The sequence below is a fragment of the Temnothorax americanus genome, unplaced genomic scaffold, assembly GCF_048541705.1.
Source record: "Temnothorax americanus isolate GAGA-0224 unplaced genomic scaffold, ASM4854170v1 Scaffold34, whole genome shotgun sequence".
NCBI classification, from domain to species: domain Eukaryota; kingdom Metazoa; phylum Arthropoda; class Insecta; order Hymenoptera; family Formicidae; genus Temnothorax; species Temnothorax americanus.
The window spans coordinates 504899-526231 of NW_027509485.1; the positions used below are offsets into that span (position 1 = coordinate 504899).

Consider the following 21333-nt stretch of genomic DNA (forward strand, 5'->3'; position numbering starts at 1 on the left):
ATTCCACGACCATGCGTGTGTGATGCGTGCGAGTCGTGCGACCGTGCGTGGCTCGGCGGGCTCGGCCTCGGCGAGCGGGGGGCATTCGTCGATCGTCCGTCGTCACTGATAGTCGTGTTCGTTCGATTACTACTTTCTTTCGAGACGATTCGTTTGAGTTGAGAATTGATACGTGATTGTAACGATATTCGAGTTGCTGACAAAAATCCGAGAGTTGTCAGTATTGTCGAGCGAGGCTGTAGCGGTACTCCTGAGAGAAACGATACCCAAATACTTACCCACGGTCCGAGCTACGTAAAAGGAAGGACGATCGTCGCCATTACGACGTCGTCACACGAACAAAGGACGAGACCGCCATTGTGAAACAGGATCTGCCCTTTCGGGCTTGGTCAATGCGACCATCTTTTTACGGATTATATTCAATATACGAGGAAGGGCTCAGCTTGCAGGTAACTTCCTTCGATCTCTGTTAAATCATCGAGCATCAGAGATCAGAGTGGGCGCTAGATAGTCGTTTAGCGTAAGATGGATAGACTTATGGTCCTTTCATCATTTCGATCCTTGGTTTCAGATTTCGCGAGAGAACGATGCGAGGAATACTTCCGCAACAGAAGAAAGAGATGTCTTCAATCTAAAAGGACTGGAAGCATCGCGGGCTCTCGTTACCATGGTAGAAAACTGAGCTCAGTATAATTCCTTCTCGTTAATTTTCTTGTTGTTGCAACCCGCGTGGATAATCTGATTTGAAATCTTTTCTGTAAATAACTTAAAATTACATTGTCGAGATATATTACCAAAAGAGAAACGTGATTCCGATATTCACGTGAATACTGCGTTATACTTGCGTCTATTGTGGTTCAGTTCCGTTAATTTTGACATTTGTTGCGTTATTAACATAAAACGTATTATCTGCGTATGATTAATTATTACTTAATTGCATTCTCTCTTCATCTTTAACTGAGTTTGATAATAAATCGCTATATTACTTATTGGATAATTTGCTTTATTGCTTGAATTAATGTGTCAATTAATATTGAAAAGTGGGTTATATTCCATTTGTAGAAACACTCAGAACAGGCTGCTTAGCGTAATCCTTTATCTCTTTTAGAAGATAGTTATTGCTCTTTCGAGTATGTATAATTTTATATTATTTAATCACTTCATCTGGAAGGATTATTTCCTGATTACCAGCTAATTGACGCATTATTTCATTTATGATTATTCCTTGTATATTCATTGATATTTATTCGTACTATATGCTTTGAAAATGTGTTTAACATGAACGATCCTTTCTCTGAGATGGATTAATTCTGGAATACACTTGACTACGTCAACATTTTCGAGAAATGAACATACTTGATATTTACTTTTTTAGAGGAGTTTTATCATTTGATACAAGATTACAATATTGAATTTTGCACAAGAAAGGATTATTCTCTAATGATTTTTTTTTATTGTATTTTATGCAGCTGATTATTTTGTACAATACCTTATTATGCCACTTATGTATCGACTATGAGACAATCCTAGTTTGGAATGAGAGTTAAATTCAGAATACACAATCTCCTTCGAGCCGGATATGTGATTCCGGATTTGTAGAGCCGGATTTGTAATTCTGGATTTGTAGTTCGGGATTTGTAATTCCGGATACAAAGATTGAAGTAGAAATCAATTCTGAGATCTGAATACTGTTACTATTGCATTTGATGTCCGGATGAAGGAAACGACACATCGAGTTTTGCAAAAGTTTATAAATCATTTCGAGTTTGATATCAATAGATATCTACAATCTGTACAATGGATTCGATAATTGATCATATCAATCAACAACTCGCGTTGAGTAATTACATAGCTAACACTTATGATAATTTTATCAAAAAAGGGTCGTCAGGAATTACAAAACAAAGAATAGATAGTTACCTTTCTTCTTTAGATGAAAATTGGAAGAGGTTCAGTTTAAATCATGACGTCATTCTATTGGCAGTTGCTAAACTTACAAGTGAAGACAGGCAGTTAATTCTAACGCACTCGTATTTCGAATCATTTTCCGGGACTCACATGGATTACGTAGCAGCAGTTGAAAAGATTAAGTCTAGTATCAGTACAGACCAGCAAAATTTGGCAGGGTCTTTGTCTGCACCATCTCGATCTCAGGATACTCATATATCCAACGTTTCTCAATATCAGCATAACATTCCGACGTTCGACGGTACTCCGTCAAAATGGCTCAATTTTAGAGACTTGCCATTTTATGACAATCCTAGACTTCAAGTTAACACGGCATTACAATCTTTAGTTGATCTAAAATCAATGAAAAAAGAATCGGCTAGCGAGCTAGAACATTTATACACTGCTGTTCTTCAAATCTATAGAACATTAGAAACGTTACAACGACCAGTGGAAAAATGGGATGATTTTCTCGTATTTATGACGGTACAAAAGTTAGACTCAGAATCGGTTAAAGCTTGGGAGAATAAACTAGGGTCGTCAAAGATCCCTCCCTCGTGGCAAGAGCTTAACGAATTTCTTATTACACGTCTTTTCTCCCTTCAGGCGTATGAAAAATCTCAAGTAGGAAAGATTGCATTGAAACCTCAGATGGCTACGGCCAAAACTCATTACCAAGGAACGTCTGACGATAATGCCCCGTCTAACACAAATGCTTGTCCAATTTGTAAAGGAAAACATTACGTTGTGAAATGTCCTAAGTATATCGATGAGACTATTGCTCACAAGTTGACTCTCATAGCCAAACACAAATTATGTTTTAATTGTTTAGGGACTCACATGGTATCGAATTGTAGAGTAACTAAGCGCTGTAAAAAATGTGATCGGAAGCACCACACAACAATACACAAACCAGAAACTTTTTCTAGCACTAAAGATACAAAATCAGAGCCTCAACAACAGTCCAGCTTTACCGAGTCAGGACAAATCTATATAAAATTAGAGCCTCAAGAACAGTCCAGCCTTACCGAGTCAGGACAAAGCTATTAGCTAACTTGTTGTCTTCCAATATCGATACTAGCTGCAGGAAGAAGGAAAGTTATTACTTTTAGCAATTCCCATTAAGGAGGTTCGATGGCTTCATCGAAGGGAGTAGTGGGACGCGGGGGTTCTGGAAACAGCGCACTAGCGTTTGAAGTAGTGGGAATGAAGGGGATTGCTTTGATTGGTCGCCGCGTGCGTATAATGCGTGCTGCTGTTCACGTCGTTCACGACCGTGGCAGTCTAGCAGACGAAAAATCAAGCAATTTATGCTTTAATAATTAATTTTTCTACGAAATGTGCGGTAACCTTCCCCTTTCTTTCGCTTATTTATTGTAAATTATTAAGTTACATGTGCATATTTTTTTCCTTATTATTTGCATTTTTTCTTGCACTTACTTCATTCTGAAGGTATATGCAACATATCATTTCCCATAAAAACCTATGTTAAAAATGCAGCCAGTTTCATGAAATTTTAATATGTTCTGGAATGCAAAATAGAATTATGTGAATTTTTTGGGAATTTTTCACCGTCCCGTTTTGAAAAAATCTAATCCAAAAATTGTACTTTTTAAATTTTTGGAGTAGATTTTTTTCAAAACGGGACGGTGAAAAATTCTTAAAAAGTTCACATAATTTTATTTTGCATTCCAGAACAACATATTAAAATTTCATGAAACTCTCTGTATTTTGTTATAGCCATCGAACCTCCTTAAGTAAAAAGGACGATATTTAAACGAATTTCATGGAGGAGCGGATTCTGTAAAAGAAAGCGTGATACGGCACATGCGCGAGTGTGCCGGTACGTGCGTGCGGCTTAATTTTGACATTTCTTGCGTTATTAAGATAAAACGTATTATCTGCGTATGATTAATTATATTACTTAATTGAATTCTTTCTATATCTTTTTTTTTAACTGAGATCGATTGTAAACCGCTATATTACTTATTGGATAATTTGCTTTATTGCTTGAATTAATGTGTCAATTAATATTGAAAAGTGCGTTATATACGATTTGTAGAAACACTCAGAACAGGCTGTCTTAGCGTAATCCTTTGTCTCTTTTAGAAGATGGTTATTTTACTCTTTCGAGTATGTATAATTTTATATTATTTAATTACTTTATCTGGAAGGATTATTTCTTGATTACTAGCTAATTGACGCATTACTTCATTTATGATTATTCCTTGTATATTCATGGATATTTATTTGTACTATATGCTTTGAAAATGTGTTTAACATGAACGATCCTTTCTCTGTGATAATATTCATGTAATAAAAGTTAAATTCAGAATACACAATCTCTTTACATTCGAATTCACGAGTAGTGTGTAGTTTCCCTACTTAAATCTAGAGGCCAGGCTTATGCGTAAACTTGTACATACCTAACAAAAAGCAAATAAATAATTCAGAGCTTGACATTTGTATATGTCATAGTAAAGGCGTACAATTCAATAATTGTGTGCGAGAGTGCGCGGATACGCGATTGATAGCGCGAGAACAACCACGAGGAAAAGCAGTTTACAAAAAATCAAAAGAATAAGTTTACAAAAATCCGTATATTAAGGCCATTGCACGTAACAAAGTTTTATTCATAATTGTAAGGTTGTAAGAATAGACCAATCACAGTCAATTATTCTCCTCGCGCTTGAAGAATAATCGACTGTAATTGGTCTATTTTCTTATGGCTTTACGATTATGACTAAAACTTTGTTACGTGCAATGACCTTTACAAAGCCAAATAAATTTTATCTATACAATAGGTACAGAGTTTGTTTGTTTCCAGCAAAGGAATAAGCCGTAAAAGATAGCGCGCCTGAAGCGAGAACGGCGTGCAAAAAGCAGCGAAAAGCATGTTCGCGAAGCGAGATAGCGAAGTTAAATTCGTATTCGAGCGAAAGTTAGGCGGTGTACTAAAGCGGTTTAAATTATATTATTTACTTGCGGGTGAACTGCGAGCGAGAGAGCTTCTCCGTCGAAGCACGCTCTTTTAAAGGAGCTTTCTCTCGGCTATCACCAATTAATTTGAAGCGCCGGAAGTGACTTTCACGTGCAATTGGCGGAAGTCTTAAGCCTTAGGGCCGGTCTACAATGGGTGTTGTAAGTTATAAGTCATAAGAATTGGCCAATCACAGTTCATTATTCTTCGACCGCAAGGAGATTAATGGACTGTGATTGGTCAATTCTTACGACACACGACTTACAACACCCGTTGTAGACCGGCCCTTAGTGCTGGTGTACAACCTTGCTCATTAGAGGGTATTTAAGCTCTAAGCCGTAAGAAATTGACCAATCACAGTCGAGTATTTTCCTCATATTCCACTGTGATTGGTTAATTTCTTACGGCTTAGGGCTTAAAACACCTATTGTAGATGGGCACTTATGGCCCTCGCACATTGGACGCGATAAACGATGAGCGATAACCAATGAGATCTCTGCTTTTTCTAGATGTCATTGAAAAAGCAGAGCTCTTATTGGCTATCGCTCATCGCTCATCGTTTATCGCGTCCAGTGTGCGAGGGACATTAGAGCTTATGCAGGGTCTACAATGCGAGTCGCAAGCCATAAATCGCAAGAAATTGACTAATTACAGTCGAATTTGAGAAAAACAATCGACTGTGATTGGTCAGTTTCTTACGATTTACGACTTACGACTAGCATTGTAGATCCCGCATTAAATATCCTTTAAAAAAAGGTTGTAGACCAGCACTATTGTAGAACCGGCTTTAGTAAGTGCCCATCTACAATTTGGTGTTTTAAGCTCTAAGCCTTAAGAAATTGTTTAATCACAGTTGAATTTAAGGAGAATAATGCAGAAGAATAATTGACTGTTATTAGTCAATTTCTTAGGGCTTAGGGCTTAAAACATTTATTGTAGACGAGCACTAAAAAGAACCAGGGGGCTTATTAGTGCTGGTCTACAACCTTGCTTTAAAGGATATTTAAGCTCTAAGCCGTAAGAAATTGACCAATCACAATGGAATGTCAGGAAAATACTCGATTGTGATTGGTTAATTTTTTACGGCTTAGAGCTTAAATATCTTTTAAAATAAGGTTGTAGACCTGCACTCAAAGTGCTATTACATGGAGCGCGGAAACGCGGAAACGCGGAAGCGCGGAAGACAAAATTTACTAGATTTCCGTCGATCCGTTCCGTCGGTTTTGAATGCCTTATATTACATGGAGCATATTTTGAGCAGAAAAGCGGAACGGAAAATTATAAAATATTAATTTTTAACGGTATTTATTGATTAAAATGCTTGTATTCAATAAATAAGCTGAAAAGATAAGCATATTAATAAAAATTGCAATGAATTAATTGAACACAATTTTAAGAAATGAATACAAATGTCTATTTGTCACTATCCTGTTCCGCTTTTCCGCGCAAATTGTGCTCTATGTAATATAAGGAAAAACAAACTTGCGGAACGAACGCGTCAAAATCCGTTGTCAACGCGGATACAGTATACTCCATCAAATTTCGGAGCTGTCTAATCACATTGAAAATTTCCGACAAGATCTCGTTCCGACGAGAAACGTTTTGATTGGATAACTCATGACGCGGTGTCGTGACGCGACGCGCGACGCGTATAGTGGAAACTCAGCCTTACGGTTTTTGAAACGAGGTGAAAGTTACAAAAGTGAAGAATTTCATTAGGGTATCTATGATTTTATGGGCCGGTATCACAGTTTCCGATTAACGTGATTCTCCGATTAAACTCACTCTGCATCTCTTTCTAACTATCCCCCTAGAAAGAGACAAAGAGTGAGTTTAATCGGAGAATTTAGGGAGAATCACGTTAATCGGAGACTGTGATACCGGCCCTATTAGTCGAAATTTAGTAAAACTGTTCACTTTTGTAATTTTCACCTTGTTTCAAGAACCGTAATCGAATCCCAGGGGGTCGATTGTGTATCTTGAAATGAGGTGAAAATTACAAAAGTAAGAAAATTCACTAGCGTATCTACGATTTCATTTGTCGAAATCTAGTAAAATCTGTTCACTTTTGTGTAATTTTCCTCGTTTCAAGATACACAATCGACCCCCCTATTGGGCGCGTTCAGCAGACCAAGCCGTTTAGTAGCAGTCAAACGTGATTGGCTCTTACTTTTAGAACTAACCAATCAACGCAGAGTGTTGATAAGACGAACTCAACAGTTGTGTCTTCTGAACGCGGCCATTGTCAATGTGCACGCGCTTTGATGTCGCACATGTACATGCGCAGTGCACGGAGTGCACAGTGCACCTCATGTAAATATATATCTGTCGTGCGAACGTGTGCGAACGTGTAGGAGTCGGGAGGTTCGGAGGTAAAAGCTGGTAGAGCCGCCGAGGAGGCCGATGGATTTGCCCCGTTCGTCGTATTTACGCCCGTCGCTCGTCCACCCTTCGACGTCCGCGCTGCTCTAGGATTCACGCCACGGTCTCCTCCGTCGCATCGCCGCGTTGTCGTTCGTGTTTCTAACCTAAAGATCACCCCCACCGCACGCGAGAGGAGATGAATGCCATGCTCCTTTGATAGAGGCATCACGTCGTTGCCGACAGCATCACCGACAAGCAGCCGGATCCCCAACGCAGCCCTCCCTCGTCGCATCGGAGGACCGCGTCGTCGTCGTCGATCGACCCGTGAGAGGCTGACAATCGGGATACGGCATCCGTCCGAAGTATAGACACCACCTCCCCTGTTTGCACGCAGCTTCTCTCCCGTAGCTCCTTGTGTTGCACGCAGCCTGTCGCGAATCAGCGTCGCGTCGTTCGCGCGGACACGCGGGGTGTGGCTGTCGCTTCGTCGTCGTTTCGTCGTACGGTTGTCGTCCGATCGCGATATTTTAGGCTATGTTGGGCCGCGAGTCGCGCGACCGCACGTCTACTACACGAAGGATTCGAGGTTAGGTTGAAGCCTCGCGGTGAGACGGCGACAATCGGCCGTTCGATCGGATCTCGACCCGTGAGTTTCGTCCTCTTTTCCTTTTTACTATTTCTTCTTTTCTCAACAGCCTCCCGAAGTCCCGTGCGAGCCCTCGCGACGCAACGAGATAGCGACACGCTGTGTGATTCCTGTTAAGCCCATTCTACAATAGCCGTAAAAGTATGTTTTAAGACGTAAGCAGTAAAAATTGACCAACTACAGCCGATTATTCCTGGATTGTAAAAATCCCATTAGTTAATAGCTTACGTTTTAATGCATACTTTACGGCTATTGTAGAATGGGCTTTAGATTCGTACGCTAGAATTACGATTTCCATTTGTGTCCGAGAGGAACACAGATGAAATCTGAGAGACATCGCGTAACAATTTGTCCACCAATTGTGTTAACGGCTGATTTCTGTGTGTTATTCAGGTACAGTTACTATTCTCACAAAGCCATTACTACATATAGTAATGTCTGTCCCTCCCTCATCCTCCAACAATATATCTGACAATAATAAGCTAGGCGGTGCCAGTCCTAGTCCGATTGAGGGTATCGAGGGGGTTCCAGGGCCGAGTTCCTTGGACCCTATGCATTCGGTGTTGCCACAAGACGAGGAATCCGAGGATTATGGAGATGATGAGGAGGAGGGTGACGAAGAAAGCAGCGAAGGGGAAAGCGAGGTAAGTTTGCACCAGTTTTATTTTGTTCATTGTTTTAGTATAAATGGGAGCGGCAACTGCTCTTTTAGCTTTAACCTTCATTGTAAATGAGACAAACAAGGCCATTTCTTTTTATTAAACTTATGGCTACAGGTTCAGCAATATTCTTCTAATTAATGTTTCAACAGATTAGCGACAGTGGATTGTTTTGCGACACTGAATGTACAGCGGAAGTTGAGAGCAACAATTGTCAGTCACCCTCGTCACAGTCTCGAGCGTTACCTCTTCTCTCTGAACAGGTTGAGAGTCCAGTATCGCATAGTTGTGTGCCATCGGACGCTGTCCAACCTCAGAGAAAGCGAAAGAGTGAAACAGAGTGTTGTCTACCTTGTAAAAAACTTAATCCAGAAGAAAAGTCTCATACAATGTGAGTGTTATGTTGCTTGTTACATAGAAACTGTGGGAGCTTTCCAGCAAGCGACCACAAGTCGACACAAGCATCGTTCTATCTTTCTTATTTGATAATGAGTAACAAAGATAAAACGATACTTGTGTCGACTTGTGTCTCTTGCTGGAAAGCTCCCTGTAATTATGTATGGATTTTAGTACTTCTCTTCTGCGCTTTAGGAGTACGAGAAAGCTAGATGATAAGGGTAAACATGTGAGATGTGTCATTCCTACTAAGGACAATCCTCCTCCGGAAATGAATAGTTGGCTTTTACAATTTCAGGTATCTGTATAAGTAGCCTTGATATTTCTAGTAAATGCTGGGAGCTTTTCAGCAAGCGACACAAGTGTCGTTTTGTCTTTGTTATTGCCAAAAAAGAAAGATAGAACGACGTTTGTGTCGACTTGTGTCGCTTGCTGGAAAGCTCCCATTATCAAAAGATGTAACGTCTCGCGGCCAAGTTCACGCGCAACAAAATCGCGTAAGGGCCAAAGCACATATGACAGTCGTAGTCGTGGACGTAAGTAACGCACAAGCTTGTATCCTGATCTGTCAGGTCGGGGACTACGACCGTCGTATATCGCTACGCCATGTTATGTGCTTTGGCCCTAAGCCAAATACTAATAGTAAATAATAGTAACACAAAAATCATGTTGACAGAATTAGAGAAAATTATATAATCAATTATATTTAGAGCTTTTTAAAAAGCAATGGAAAACGATATTTGTTGCAGAGATGGTCAAACGCAGAAAGGATGTTAGCGATAGACGAACTAATAGAGAGATGCGAGCCCACACAGGTGCGTCACATGATGCAGGTGATAGAGCCGCAGTTTCAGCGAGACTTCATATCGCTGCTGCCGAAAGAGTTGGCGTTGTCGGTACTGGCTTTCCTGGAGCCGAAGGATCTCCTAAGGGCGGCACAGACCTGCCGGAACTGGCGATTTCTAGCCGATGACAATCTGCTCTGGAAAGAGAAGTGCAAGGCAGCTGGTATAGAGGACTTGAAAGATCTACCACCGCCGAAACGAAAGAACTGTCGGAGCGGGAACCATAACTCGTCGCCATGGAAGCAGGCTTATATGCGGCAGCACAATATTAAAATGAATTGGAGAACAAAGCCGATCCGCACTCCGAAAGTGTTGAAAGGTCACGACGACCATGTTATTACATGCCTCCAGTTCTCCGGTAATCGGATAGTTAGTGGTTCTGATGACAATACTCTCAAAGTATGGTCCGCCGTCACGGGCAAGGTAAACTAAATCGCAAATGCGTAAAGATAAAGGGATTTGGCGGTTATATGAACGAGGGAGGAGATGTATATCCTGTGTTTTTTTTCTCTCGATGTTTCAGTGCTTACGGACATTGGTTGGGCACACCGGGGGCGTGTGGTCTTCACAGATGTCCGGTACGATTGTTATCAGTGGTAGTACGGATCGTACTTTGAAAGTGTGGAACGCGGAAACTGGCCAGTGTATTCATACATTATACGGTCACACGTCGACGGTTAGGTGTATGCATCTGCACGGTAACAAGGTCGTCAGTGGTAGTAGAGACGCGACACTAAGAGTGTGGCAGGTGGACACAGGGGAGTGCTTACATGTGCTCGTGGGGCATTTAGCGGCGGTCAGATGTGTGCAATATGACGGGAAGTTGGTGGTCAGTGGTGCCTATGACTATATGGTCAAAGTTTGGAATCCGGAACGTGAGGAGTGCCTTCATACCTTACAAGGACATACTAATCGCGTTTATTCCCTCCAGGTAAGTGCCACCGTACTGTTTAGATCGCTTTTGATCTCTCTCTCTCTCTTTCTCTCTCGACATTGACGAGTGTCCGTTTGCCGTTTCCTCTCCGTTAGTTCGATGGTGTACACGTTGTTAGCGGATCATTGGACACGAGTATAAGAGTGTGGGAGGTAGAGACAGGTGCTTGTAGACATACTCTGATGGGTCATCAATCTCTCACTTCGGGGATGGAGTTGCGCAATAATATCTTAGTATCGGGTAACGCTGATTCCACCGTTAAAGTATGGGACATTGTTAGCGGTCACTGCCTTCAAACTCTCTCCGGTCCGAACAAACATCAATCAGCGGTCACTTGCCTTCAGTTCAATAGCCATTTTGTGATTACGTCCTCTGATGATGGTACAGTAAAACTCTGGGATGTTAAGACTGGTTTGTATATGTGCTTTTTTTATCGCCGCTTATCTATAATTTTCTGATCGGAAATCGATGCGTGTCGATCGTCGAAGACCAACTTGTGTGTTGTGTTCGCAGGTGATTTCATTAGGAATCTAGTTGCTCTGGAAAGTGGAGGTAGCGGCGGTGTTGTGTGGAGGATTCGAGCGAGTGATACGAAACTAGTATGTGCAGTAGGTAGTCGTAACGGTACCGAGGAGACGAAACTGCTTGTCCTCGACTTCGACGTTGAGGTAAAATAGTGAGATCCACCCACGTGGACCCAATCGCCCTCTTTGTACGACTTCTGTACATATTTTCAATTAGTTTACAAAACTAATCTACGCTGTACAATGATTTATGTATTACATAGTGTGATTGTGATAAAAAACTATGTACGTGCCGTAAAAATCGGGCAAAGTTCTTACATGGGGAAAGAAGTGGGAGGGGAGGGGAAAAAACTGAAAAGGAAATGAGAGATGTAGCGAATGATCCAGGTGGATTAAAGTGCCCGTCGAAAAATTACATTTATATCGTTTTTTGTCGGAGCGCACGCGCGTTGTTGTGTACAAACGTAAGATTTATAAGACTCGTAAACTTACGGGAAGGAGGGAGGGAGGGGAGGGGGCGAAAAACTAGGAGCTCATCAGTGTACTTCTGAATTTTCGCTGTTATAACGATTCAGTGGAATCATCGACGATGCAAAAGTAGCAAACATCCCTAACGAGAGATTCATTGTAAGTATAACAGGTTTATTATGTGGGCATTTAGGAGCATTTGTCAACGATGGCAGACGAAAACGAGGCGACTGAGACGTACTGAAACTGCGAGGCAGAATGACATTAATCGAAGAATCTCAATACCTCCTGGGGCAAACGAGAAAAAACGACACGTCATTCGGATCATACAGATCTTTTTACGAGAAATTTCGAACATTTGTGTAACCGGCCGATTACCGTCAAACTGATTTTATCAAACTGTCAGCTTCGATATTTTCCTGATCATATGATTTCAGACTTTACTTGCCTATATAAACATCGATCTGGTTAAGAACAAATATTTTTATAAACATTTATAAGCTAGTATTTCCATACGATTGACGTTTATTGAAGGAGAATAAGGTATTTTTCGGCAATTGAAGCAAAATTATTCAAACTAAAAAAATTTGGTTAAGAATATTTTCTTCTTGCAGTAAAAAATCTACTTCCAATGTCGCGTGTTTCACTCCATTGGTGCAATATAAGGCCTGTTCTTTTTGCTAAACTTCTCTTGTACAGTGTTAATCTTTCCTTTTTTTTTCTCCAACATGAAAAGAAAAAGAGGAAAGATGAACCGTGCAAGAAGTTCAGTTAAAAAGAACAGGTCTGTACAAATATAGCGCACTTGTCACATGCAATACAAAGATTTTACAGAACGATGAACCAATATAAGCTTACACAGAATACGCCTTTTTTTCTATGATTAAATGTTTTGATCTCGTCAATATTGAGTGGACTTGCTAACGAAAGAATATTTGTATTAGCCAGATCCTTACATTTAGTGCGGAATCGTACGATAAAGACTTAGATCATTACATCAGTTGTCACTGATGAATTTTATATGGATTCTACTGAATCATGAACGACATTATCGGATAATGCAATCTGTGCAAATGCATCTTTATTATTGGACCTAGGTTAGACTAGGTGTCGTGTTTATTTGTATATTGCTCAATAGTTTATGTTATAAGAATGTGTTACCTGTTGTATCATTTTTTAAAAATAAGAAATAGAAAAAAGATGTTGCTGCATATTTTAGATTTTGTTTTTCTTTTTTTAAAATTTATTATAAGTGTGTACACACATGTTCTTGTGCTGAGAAACATATTTTGTACAAAATAAATATTCGATTTCGACCTCTTTCTACACAGCTGTAAGTGTTATCTCGCCATACTGTACAATCAAACGTAGAAAACGCATTCTCCTCTCATCGTCTCGCTTGCATTCGATCAAATAAATGAAGTTCAGTCGTGTTTTACAGTTAAAAAAAAAAGAAAAGAAAGAAAAAGAAAAAGGCCTATAGATGCCATCAAAGGTTGAACTTCGTGGCCAATATAAATATCGGCGTGCTATACGTTATACTTCGACAATGATGATAAGTGTACAGCCATCGCACTTCACTTGAAGTATACTGCCCTTCTCAGGAAGAGTATCTCGGTCGACAAAATATCTATCGCCGCACCTACAACGGTAGAACCACATATCTTCGAAAACGGACTCCTCCATGTCGTCCAGTGAGAGACGCGCGTATACGGGACCGTCTTCCTCTTCTTCCTCTAACTGCTCCTGCTTGCAGGTCGCATCGTACTTCCTCCTGGATTGTCGATGTCCGAGTATCTGCCAGGCTTCCCTGACGTTGTGAAACTCCTGAACGTCCGTGGCGCTGTTCTTATCAGGATGAAACTGCAGTAAGCGTCGATGATAAGCGCGCTTGACCTCCTCCTGAGTGGAGTCCTCGCTGCAGCCGAGCACCTCGTAGTAATTTAACGGCATCTTCACGAACGTCCCAAGCTAGAGCACATCATAGAGCATCACTCTTCAGCAGTTAACCTCTACATTGCTCTACATGTGACTGTTCACATCTCAACCCTCACATCACATGCTCTCAGCTTTATGCCAAGTTTTAAGCAAGACTATCGATTTACAAAGCGAGTTTACTAGCGAGTTACCAGCTACTAGGAAAATTTTTAATTTTAAAATAGGAGAGAGAGAGCCTATCCATACAAACTTGGCATAATGCATTATAATAAGGAAATGGACTAGTCCATTTCTTTATGCACATTACACATTTATTAGTTTATAAACCAATCAATTTTCTTATGCATAATGTTTACGCGCTATGCAAATTTGTCTGGATATAGATACCTTTAGGCTCTGTGCACATAATAGGAATATAGGAATAAGAATAAATATTAAATATTAGGGAATCGGAATTAGAAATAATAGGTGCTTTCCATTTACATCAAAACTCAGCTAATTCTCACTTGTGACGTCGTTCTATCCTTTTTGGAAATTAATGAATAATAAAGATAGAGCGGGCCGAATTTCAACCCAACCCGAGTTGGGTTATGACGTCACATTCTGGAATCGTCCAACACGCGTCATAACCCGACTCGGGTTGGGTTGAAACCCGGTCCAGTCGAAAACGCTATAAAATATAACATACAAATATAGGAATGTTCCTACACATTTATCCTCTAATATTTAATACAAAATAATTAATATTTATTACAGGAATATTCCTGTATTTATACATCTCTCCCAATATTTAATATTTATTCTTATTCCCCTAATATGTGCTCTATTGTACGCAAAGCAAGCTGTTACCTCTGAGATATAAGGATACTATACTCCGTCACTTCGTCCAACGAGAGATTGCGAGAGATCACGAGAGATCGAGAGATTGGGATTGAGATTGAGACCTATGGGTGCGTTCCTTTTGGGCGCTCACGCGCTGTAAGCATCGCTCTATCTTCGTTTGATATTCGATGTGCAACGAAGATAGAATGATGCTTACAGCCGCAGCTTACAGCGCGTGAGCGCCCAAAAGGAACGCAGGCTATATATTGAGAGTAAATCAGACGAAACAACGAAAACAAACGAAAACTCGTCTTTTTCTTCTTTTCTTTTTATATGGCTCCGGCCCCCACGAAAACTCGTCCGTCTCGCGCAGGTCTCCTACCCTGCGTTCCGTAACGCGCATATGCGCGCATTTATCTATAGTTATAGTATACGTGACGTTTACTATAGAAAATGGCGTGGCCCTAGAAAGCCCTCCTCCATGCTGCCGTGCCGTATAACGAGCGCGCTACGCTCTCCCCACTTTGCCTCTTTGCCCACTCTATACGCAGAACCACTCTCAATTCTCTCGTTGGACGGAGTATAGAGTATAGAGAGGGTACTGACTCAGCTGGGGTTTTGGATTGGCGCGAGCCAAGAGAGAGATAAATATCAGGGCAGGCTGTCTCTGTCATACAATTTGTGACATTATTTTTCGTTCTAGTACAGTTTTTATATTTACAATAATTGTCGTATTAAAATATACCGAAGACTCCCATTTTGTTATAATTTTATATATGAAAGGAAATATTTATTTCAATTCGGCAACTGTCGGCTTATTTTTGCCTTTGATTATAATAGGCATAATTCAATTCGACATATGTGGATTACCCAAACAAAAGGGGAGTTTTTGGTGTATTTTACAAGTCTATTTTATCAATTACAAACGCTATCTTATTGAAAAACATTTTTATTTTAATGTATGTTGCAAGAATTTTCATATTTTTCTCGCTTCTGACGTCATCAATCCAAGATTGATCCAAGATGGCTGCAGTGAGTGAACAGAAGCTTCAAGAGACTCATATCGTTTAAAAAATTAAGGCTGCGATACTCATTGCCAGTACTGAAAATCTATAGTTTACGTCACATACACTGGCAGTGAATATTGAAACGCAGTGAATTGATATCTATGAATCGATAGAGATATTTTATTAATTCACAACATCGGATTTTATCGTTTCAATACGCTTGTCACGGATAAATCTCGATTCGCACTCGCGGACAATAACGCTGAGAAAAAGAGAGAGAGAGAGAGAGAGAGAGAGACAACGAGACAAATGTACTTTCAGTTCCTTTTTTTACATTCAGGCGTCTAGATTCAATGATTGCGATAAACGTTAAAACCTGAAAACTGCCAACGTCTCTCCATATTCGCGCCGATGCCGAACAATTCCTGTTTGAAGACCTGTGGAAAACGCTGCATTAAAACTTCAACTTCGTTCGGTTTAATGCCAGGCTCCATTTTCTGCAAGTAGGACCATAAATAATCCACGCTCGCGCCGAACGGGTGGATGTGCAGAAACGTCGCTATAAGTCCTGCAACATGTTATTGTATTATAAAGTTAATATTATAAAATTGTCTTTAAAGTCATTCTCTGAATTGTTTCTGAAATTTTTAATGTTACCAATAAGCTTGGCATCCTTCTGGGTCACTTGCACAAAACTGGAGGTAAGAATGTGTTGCTTCGGTGTGCGTGGCTCTTCGCTGATATCGTCGTCCTTGTCGAGCGTGATAATCTCACTCTCCCTAGGCTCTTCCTTCTTCGTGGCGTTCAGCTTGACGGTCAAATCCTTGATCTTCTGATCGTCCTGCGCCTGCTGTTTACGCGACTGCATTAGCTGTTCCTGCATACCCTTTAGCGTTTGCTGCAGCATCTTCATTTGTTTATCCTTCCCCTCCAACTCGATTTTCGTTTCCGATTTCAAGAGATCCACCTGTGAAAATTTGTAAATTAAAATTTTTCTCGAAAAGAGATTTCTCGAGGCGATTATCAAATCAATTCGCTTTAATACATACTTCGTTCTTGTACGCTTCCAACTGGCATCTCAGACTGTCGTTCTCCTCTTTGAGACTTTGCAGTCTTTCGACGTCCTCTTGATTGCCGTCTAATTGATTGCGCGTTTTCTTACGTTGAGGTTCCTCCTCCGAGTCCGACACATCCATCTCACCCTCGCCTTCAATCAAACTGTCTTCCAGCTGTACCGCTTTTATTTCCTGTTTATTACGAATAGCAAAAATTATAAAGTGCTCCAAACTGTGGCCGTCGCTTTCTCACACAAATGCATGCAAAATATGTAATTTCCTATCTGCCGTTCAAACAACAGTATTTAAATACATCCCTAAATGTGGCTGGTTTCATTGTTTTTTCCTTTTCTTATTGATGTATTAATACAGTATTAATTTTTTTTTATGTAGGTACACGTAGCTTCGTACATTTCTGTAATTCAGAGTTTAGGCGCGATACCACATATTTCGTCTCAGTTTTCGTTTATGGAAGTGTTTCTGGGATTTTTGTTTGTCTTTTCAGAACGATTTGGGCTTACCTGATTGATAAGAAGCAGATGCAGCTCTGAAGTACAGAAATAACAAGTATTGTATATATCGAATAACGCTGTTAAAAAAAGAAGTGAGGCAAATCCATGCTGAATAGTCTGTAGTTGGTTTTCGATCCGAAAGTGCTAATCTCCTATTACCTTCTGTTCCATATGTTGTTCTTAATGTTGTGCGTGTTGCCGACAGGATTTATCTGCCATACTGTTACTGGCATTCCACGACAAAGTATCGAATTGTAACGCACGAAGAGAAGCGTGTGTCTGACCGATTTCTTTTTTATATAGCAGGCGACTCGACTCTTTCCTCAATTTGTCACTTACCTGTGGTTACCTTAGAAATACTATTTGTGTGTGTGCAAAACGAGCGTGTTTCGGAGGTATCGTGCAAACGCGCAGAGGAGCATATTGCGACAGAGAGAAGATTTTGAGATTTGCTTTTAAGTTATACGCAAGAAAAAGAGGAAGTATACAGAAGATACACGCTACCAGCATGTGAGAGAGTGCATTTACATACATACCGAGGATTGTTTCTTCCACATCTCGATGTTCTTCCGCTGCGCCTTAGTGAAGTGATCCCAGACCTTCTTGTGGCTGGCCGCAGTAAAGACTCGTTCGATCTGACTGACTGTTGATGACATGTGGTCGCATGTTGCATACAAAAAAACACAACAAATCCTCCGTTGGTATACCTTTTGCTTGAAACTCTAAGCTCGGTAGTTTCGGTCTATGCTTTTAGAACTCATTACATATACTCGTTATGCTTAACGTTTAGTTATTATCGTGATATTCCTCGAGCGGGAATGGTATCTCGATCTCCTCCTTTAATAAAATCGGAGCGTGTTTTTCGCACGTATATACAGCTACGGAGTCTCACGGAGTCTCACGTAGATTGTGCCGAGTGTGTTGGAGCGCATCTAATCTAAACGTAAAGTTGGCTTCGCCAAACATTCCGCTCTCATTGTTCGCCTTTCCACCATACTGCGGATAATGTAAACCCCGAAGACTTGCAATCCGCGGACTTCCTATGTCAAGGACTATTTTGAACAGCAGCAATACAATCTTGTACATTGCTGAAATATGTCGTATGATGCAATACATATACATGAACATTGAGAGAGAATTACATAAAGGTTTCGATCCGTAGTTCAAAATAATCTTTTAACATTGGATGCCCAGCCCATCACCCTTACTCCGGTAGCATTGCCAAGCATGCAACTTTCAAGTACACTATGACTCTATGAGATAGAATTTGCGACAAGATCGCCTTCGTTCATCGGTTTTGTTGGATTCTATGTCCGAGAGAAGATAGGATTTTTTCACCCACCTTATCCTCGCCTACTATCACTGTTCCTTCCTACCGAGCCGCCTCCAATCGTGCATTGACCACAAACAGAATTCATAGACGGATTCACCATGATACACTTGAAAGATTGCTAAAGTTAGTGACGAGATAGAAATACTTCGTCGTATATGTATCAAGAGTAGGTTTTACATCAAGCGTATCACTTGATATGCAAAAAAGCCGGTTTTCGGAATATCATATGTCGAGAGACTGACAAGCTTAACATTCGAATTTGGCTTTGTATACCTGATTACAATCGGTTGTCGTGTACCTTAATGTCATGAATCGTTATTCTTAATTATCATCGTAACGATGTAACGTACCTTCGTAACTGGTATAAGAAAAATCTCTGCTTTTTATCGGAACTCAATACGTGGGCACAAGGATTCGTCATACACACAGTGTGAAGAACGCACTGTTGTTACTTTAAGATTACAAATGGGATAATCACGATTTTTGTTGCGTTTTACTATATCCAAATAAGGATTTCCTCTATTGGTTGTTGGGCCTATTTATGCCAGAGAATGAACTTACCAGCCAATGCGGATTTTCTTAGCGCACACGAAATATGTACGATAGTACGGAGCTATCTTAAGAGATATAAAAATAAGAAAGCGTGTGTAAACGTACATTGTATGAGGAGTCCCTGCATTCTTCCTTTCATTAATTCTTTGGCCTTTTGCAACTCCTCCTCGTAAGCGGCCTTCTCTGTCAGCAGTCGTCGAACGTGAGAGTTCGTTGATTGTATCATAGAGTAGAAGATATTGGCGTTACGTTTGATGCAATCTCCTCGTTCCAACCACGTTACAACAATCTACAATACACATTATGAAAACGGGATTATGGAAATACAGAGAAATTAGAAAGTAAACTGGAAAGTGTCATTGTTTATTAGAATTGATTGCTCACTTGTACTGCTTTCATAAACGTATCATCTTGTTTAATCTTTTCGCAGATATTCGATGCCTCGTGGTCCGTGTAATGCACTACCGGAGGCGGACTTGACGGCGGCCTTTGTCTCTCCTTCTCTACTCTTTCCCTATGACGTTGTTCCCTTTGCAATTGTCGTTGTCTGCACTCCCATTCATATTGATCGTCTCTAGCCTAAAATCATTATTAATGATTACATATATATATATATATATATATATATATATATATATATATATATATATATAGAGAGAGAGAGAGAGAACTGGATTATATAATATTAATTAAAATTTCCAAGAAATAACAAACCTGAGCGAAATCTACATGGAGTCTACCAGTATTCGCAGGTTCCCCACTGGATCCTATTCTTACTCTATAACCCGATAAATAGATTGCTGCATCGACGCTAGCTTCCAAGACGAAACGTATATGGCAGAAATTCTTCTTGGAAAGACGCAAAGTAGTTATCTCCCCACACCGTTCGAATATTTCCTGTATTATGGCTTCGGTAATATTCTCCGGCAACCCTGCGCAGGTAAGTGCGATTACGTAAAGAACGTACATTCTCGAGTATCGTTCGGGGCAATGCTTACCTCCCACGAAAATTGTTCGACATCCCGGTGGTCTCTCTCGCGTAGTAGGCGGTGGGGCGTTCGGATTCGGTGGAAACAACACGCAACTTTTACAGTGTATGATCTCTTTGGTACCCTGAGGCGTCATCGGCGGCGGCGGTAAGCTCGCGGTCATTATTTGCGCCGCGTCTGTCATGATCTGCTCGGCGCCCAATATCTGCGCGCCTATCATACTGCCGTCGTGCGACATCATACCCATGCCCATCGGATTGTACCCGTGCGTGTGACTCATATGCGGACCCAGTGCCATCTCGCCCATCATGGGCCCCATCGGTCCCATGGGACCCATGCCCATCATGGGATAGCCCACTCCCATCCCCCAGACACCGGTGGCAGGTTCCATCTGCTGCGTGCCTATGCTCGGCGCGTTGCTCGCATTCGTCGACGACAAAACTTCGTTGTTGTTGGAGTTGTTCACGTGATTGCTATTGTTCTTAGAGGAATTTCCGTTGTTTCTCTCCTCGACTCTTCGATCGTCCCTTCGATCTCGGTCGTTCCTCTCCTCTCGCCTGTCCCGGTCTCTGTCGCGTCTGTCGCTGCGTTCTCCCCTCGACCTTTCAGCAAGATAATGCACAAGCTATAACTTGAATTGCAAATAGATTTTTACAAAGTTGTAATTGTTACTCGTGCGATTGTCACTCGTGTGTCACTCGTGTGTCACCTTCTGTTGTTGTCTCGCGCCTCACGACTGTCCCTGTTCTCCCGATCCCTTCTACTGTCATTCTTGTCGCTCCTCCTGTCGCTGCTGTCATCCGACGTTTCCCGCACTACCGGGGGCTGATTCTTATTCGTACTGAACTCCAGGGGCGAGTCGTTCATGCCGGGCAGTGGTATGGGCGGTGGTGGCAGCGGTGGGAAACCTTGACCCGCTAACTCCATGAAGCTCTGTGGTCCGGCTATAGGGCCCAACGGACCCATTGGTCCCATACCTGCAAATTGCACATCATTGGGGGAAGAGAAAAAAGAAACAGCATTGGGATGCAGAATGACGGGGATGCAGAAGATCGATTTGGAGGCGAAAAACGGAGGAGTAAACGGAGTAAACGATTAGAGTAATCAGTTGTCGCTCACCCATGGGCGGCATAGCGGTCGCCGGTACTCCGGGGAAGTTGTAAGCCATTTCTCGCGCGATAACCTCCGAGTTCCATTCACAGGAGGCGAGAGGCAACGGAAGTAAACACACCGCTCCGCGAGATATCCCGCTCGTCGTCGAAATCGCGGAGACAGAGATGGCGGCGGTGAATATACAGGGTGGTCATAATGAATCTGAGGGTCCGTTCCGTTTCACGCATATGCGCGCATTTATCTATAGCA

The 21333-nt window shown here is 41.3% G+C and overlaps 3 protein-coding genes across 6 annotated transcripts; 1 reads left to right on the forward strand and 2 right to left on the reverse strand.

Moving 5' to 3' along the window:
* The first annotated feature begins 298 nt into the window (after window positions 1-298).
* Ago (F-box and WD-40 domain protein 7) lies at window positions 299-12977 on the forward strand. 4 transcript variants are annotated; one of them, XM_077413941.1, is made up of 10 exons: window positions 299-449; window positions 572-670; window positions 8331-8581; window positions 8749-8987; window positions 9188-9290; window positions 9742-10260; window positions 10361-10768; window positions 10867-11182; window positions 11285-11439; window positions 11957-12977. In XM_077413941.1, the coding sequence occupies exons 3-10, from the start codon at window positions 8372-8374 to the stop codon at window positions 12005-12007; spliced, it is 2001 nt and encodes a 666-aa protein (XP_077270067.1). In that variant the 5' UTR covers window positions 299-449; window positions 572-670; window positions 8331-8371; the 3' UTR covers window positions 12008-12977. The 4 variants fall into 4 exon arrangements, with proteins under 4 accessions (XP_077270067.1, XP_077270065.1, XP_077270064.1 ...); XM_077413939.1 differs by lacking the exons at window positions 299-449; window positions 572-670 and adding an exon at window positions 7236-7937 and having other exon boundaries at window positions 9167-9290; XM_077413938.1 differs by lacking the exons at window positions 299-449; window positions 572-670 and adding an exon at window positions 7236-7653 and having other exon boundaries at window positions 9167-9290.
* A 249-nt stretch (window positions 12978-13226) lies between these two features.
* Window positions 13227-15039, reverse strand: LOC143901540 (dnaJ homolog subfamily B member 14). Its single transcript, XM_077413943.1, has 2 exons — window positions 14551-15039; window positions 13227-13734 (listed from the first exon to the last, which is right to left on the reverse strand). The coding sequence occupies exon 2, from the start codon at window positions 13714-13716 to the stop codon at window positions 13300-13302; it is 417 nt and encodes a 138-aa protein (XP_077270069.1). The 5' UTR covers window positions 13717-13734; window positions 14551-15039; the 3' UTR covers window positions 13227-13299.
* A 787-nt stretch (window positions 15040-15826) lies between these two features.
* Window positions 15827-21333, reverse strand: LOC143901536 (ecto-NOX disulfide-thiol exchanger 2). Its single transcript, XM_077413937.1, has 10 exons — window positions 21091-21333; window positions 20681-20948; window positions 19981-20573; window positions 19697-19914; window positions 19367-19561; window positions 19088-19271; window positions 17634-17740; window positions 16580-16777; window positions 16188-16497; window positions 15827-16098 (listed from the first exon to the last, which is right to left on the reverse strand). Exons 1-10 carry the CDS (start codon window positions 21137-21139, stop codon window positions 15881-15883), a joined length of 2340 nt encoding a protein of 779 aa, XP_077270063.1. The 5' UTR covers window positions 21140-21333; the 3' UTR covers window positions 15827-15880.

What these genes read in the sequence shown, in the direction of transcription:
- Ago (XM_077413939.1), top strand. Translation starts at nt 8,372, where the DNA reads ATGTCTGTCCCTCCCTCATCCTCCAACAATATATCTGACAATAATAAG. An exon ending in GAAGAAAAGTCTCATACAAT is followed by an intron (nt 8,988 to 9,166) that starts GTGAGTGTTATG and finishes TATGGATTTTAG; the next exon opens with TACTTCTCTTCTGCGCTTTA. An exon ending in ACTCTGGGATGTTAAGACTG is followed by an intron (nt 11,183 to 11,284) that starts GTTTGTATATGT and finishes TTGTGTTCGCAG; the next exon opens with GTGATTTCATTAGGAATCTA.
- LOC143901540 (XM_077413943.1), bottom strand. Translation starts at nt 13,716, where the DNA reads ATGCCGTTAAATTACTACGAGGTGCTCGGCTGCAGCGAGGACTCCACT.
- LOC143901536 (XM_077413937.1), bottom strand. Translation starts at nt 21,139, where the DNA reads ATGGCTTACAACTTCCCCGGAGTACCGGCGACCGCTATGCCGCCCATG. An exon ending in GCGCGAGACAACAACAGAAG is followed by an intron (nt 20,574 to 20,680) that starts GTGACACACGAG and finishes TCTTGCTGAAAG; the next exon opens with GTCGAGGGGAGAACGCAGCG. An exon ending in GAAGGATGCCAAGCTTATTG is followed by an intron (nt 16,099 to 16,187) that starts GTAACATTAAAA and finishes AACATGTTGCAG; the next exon opens with GACTTATAGCGACGTTTCTG.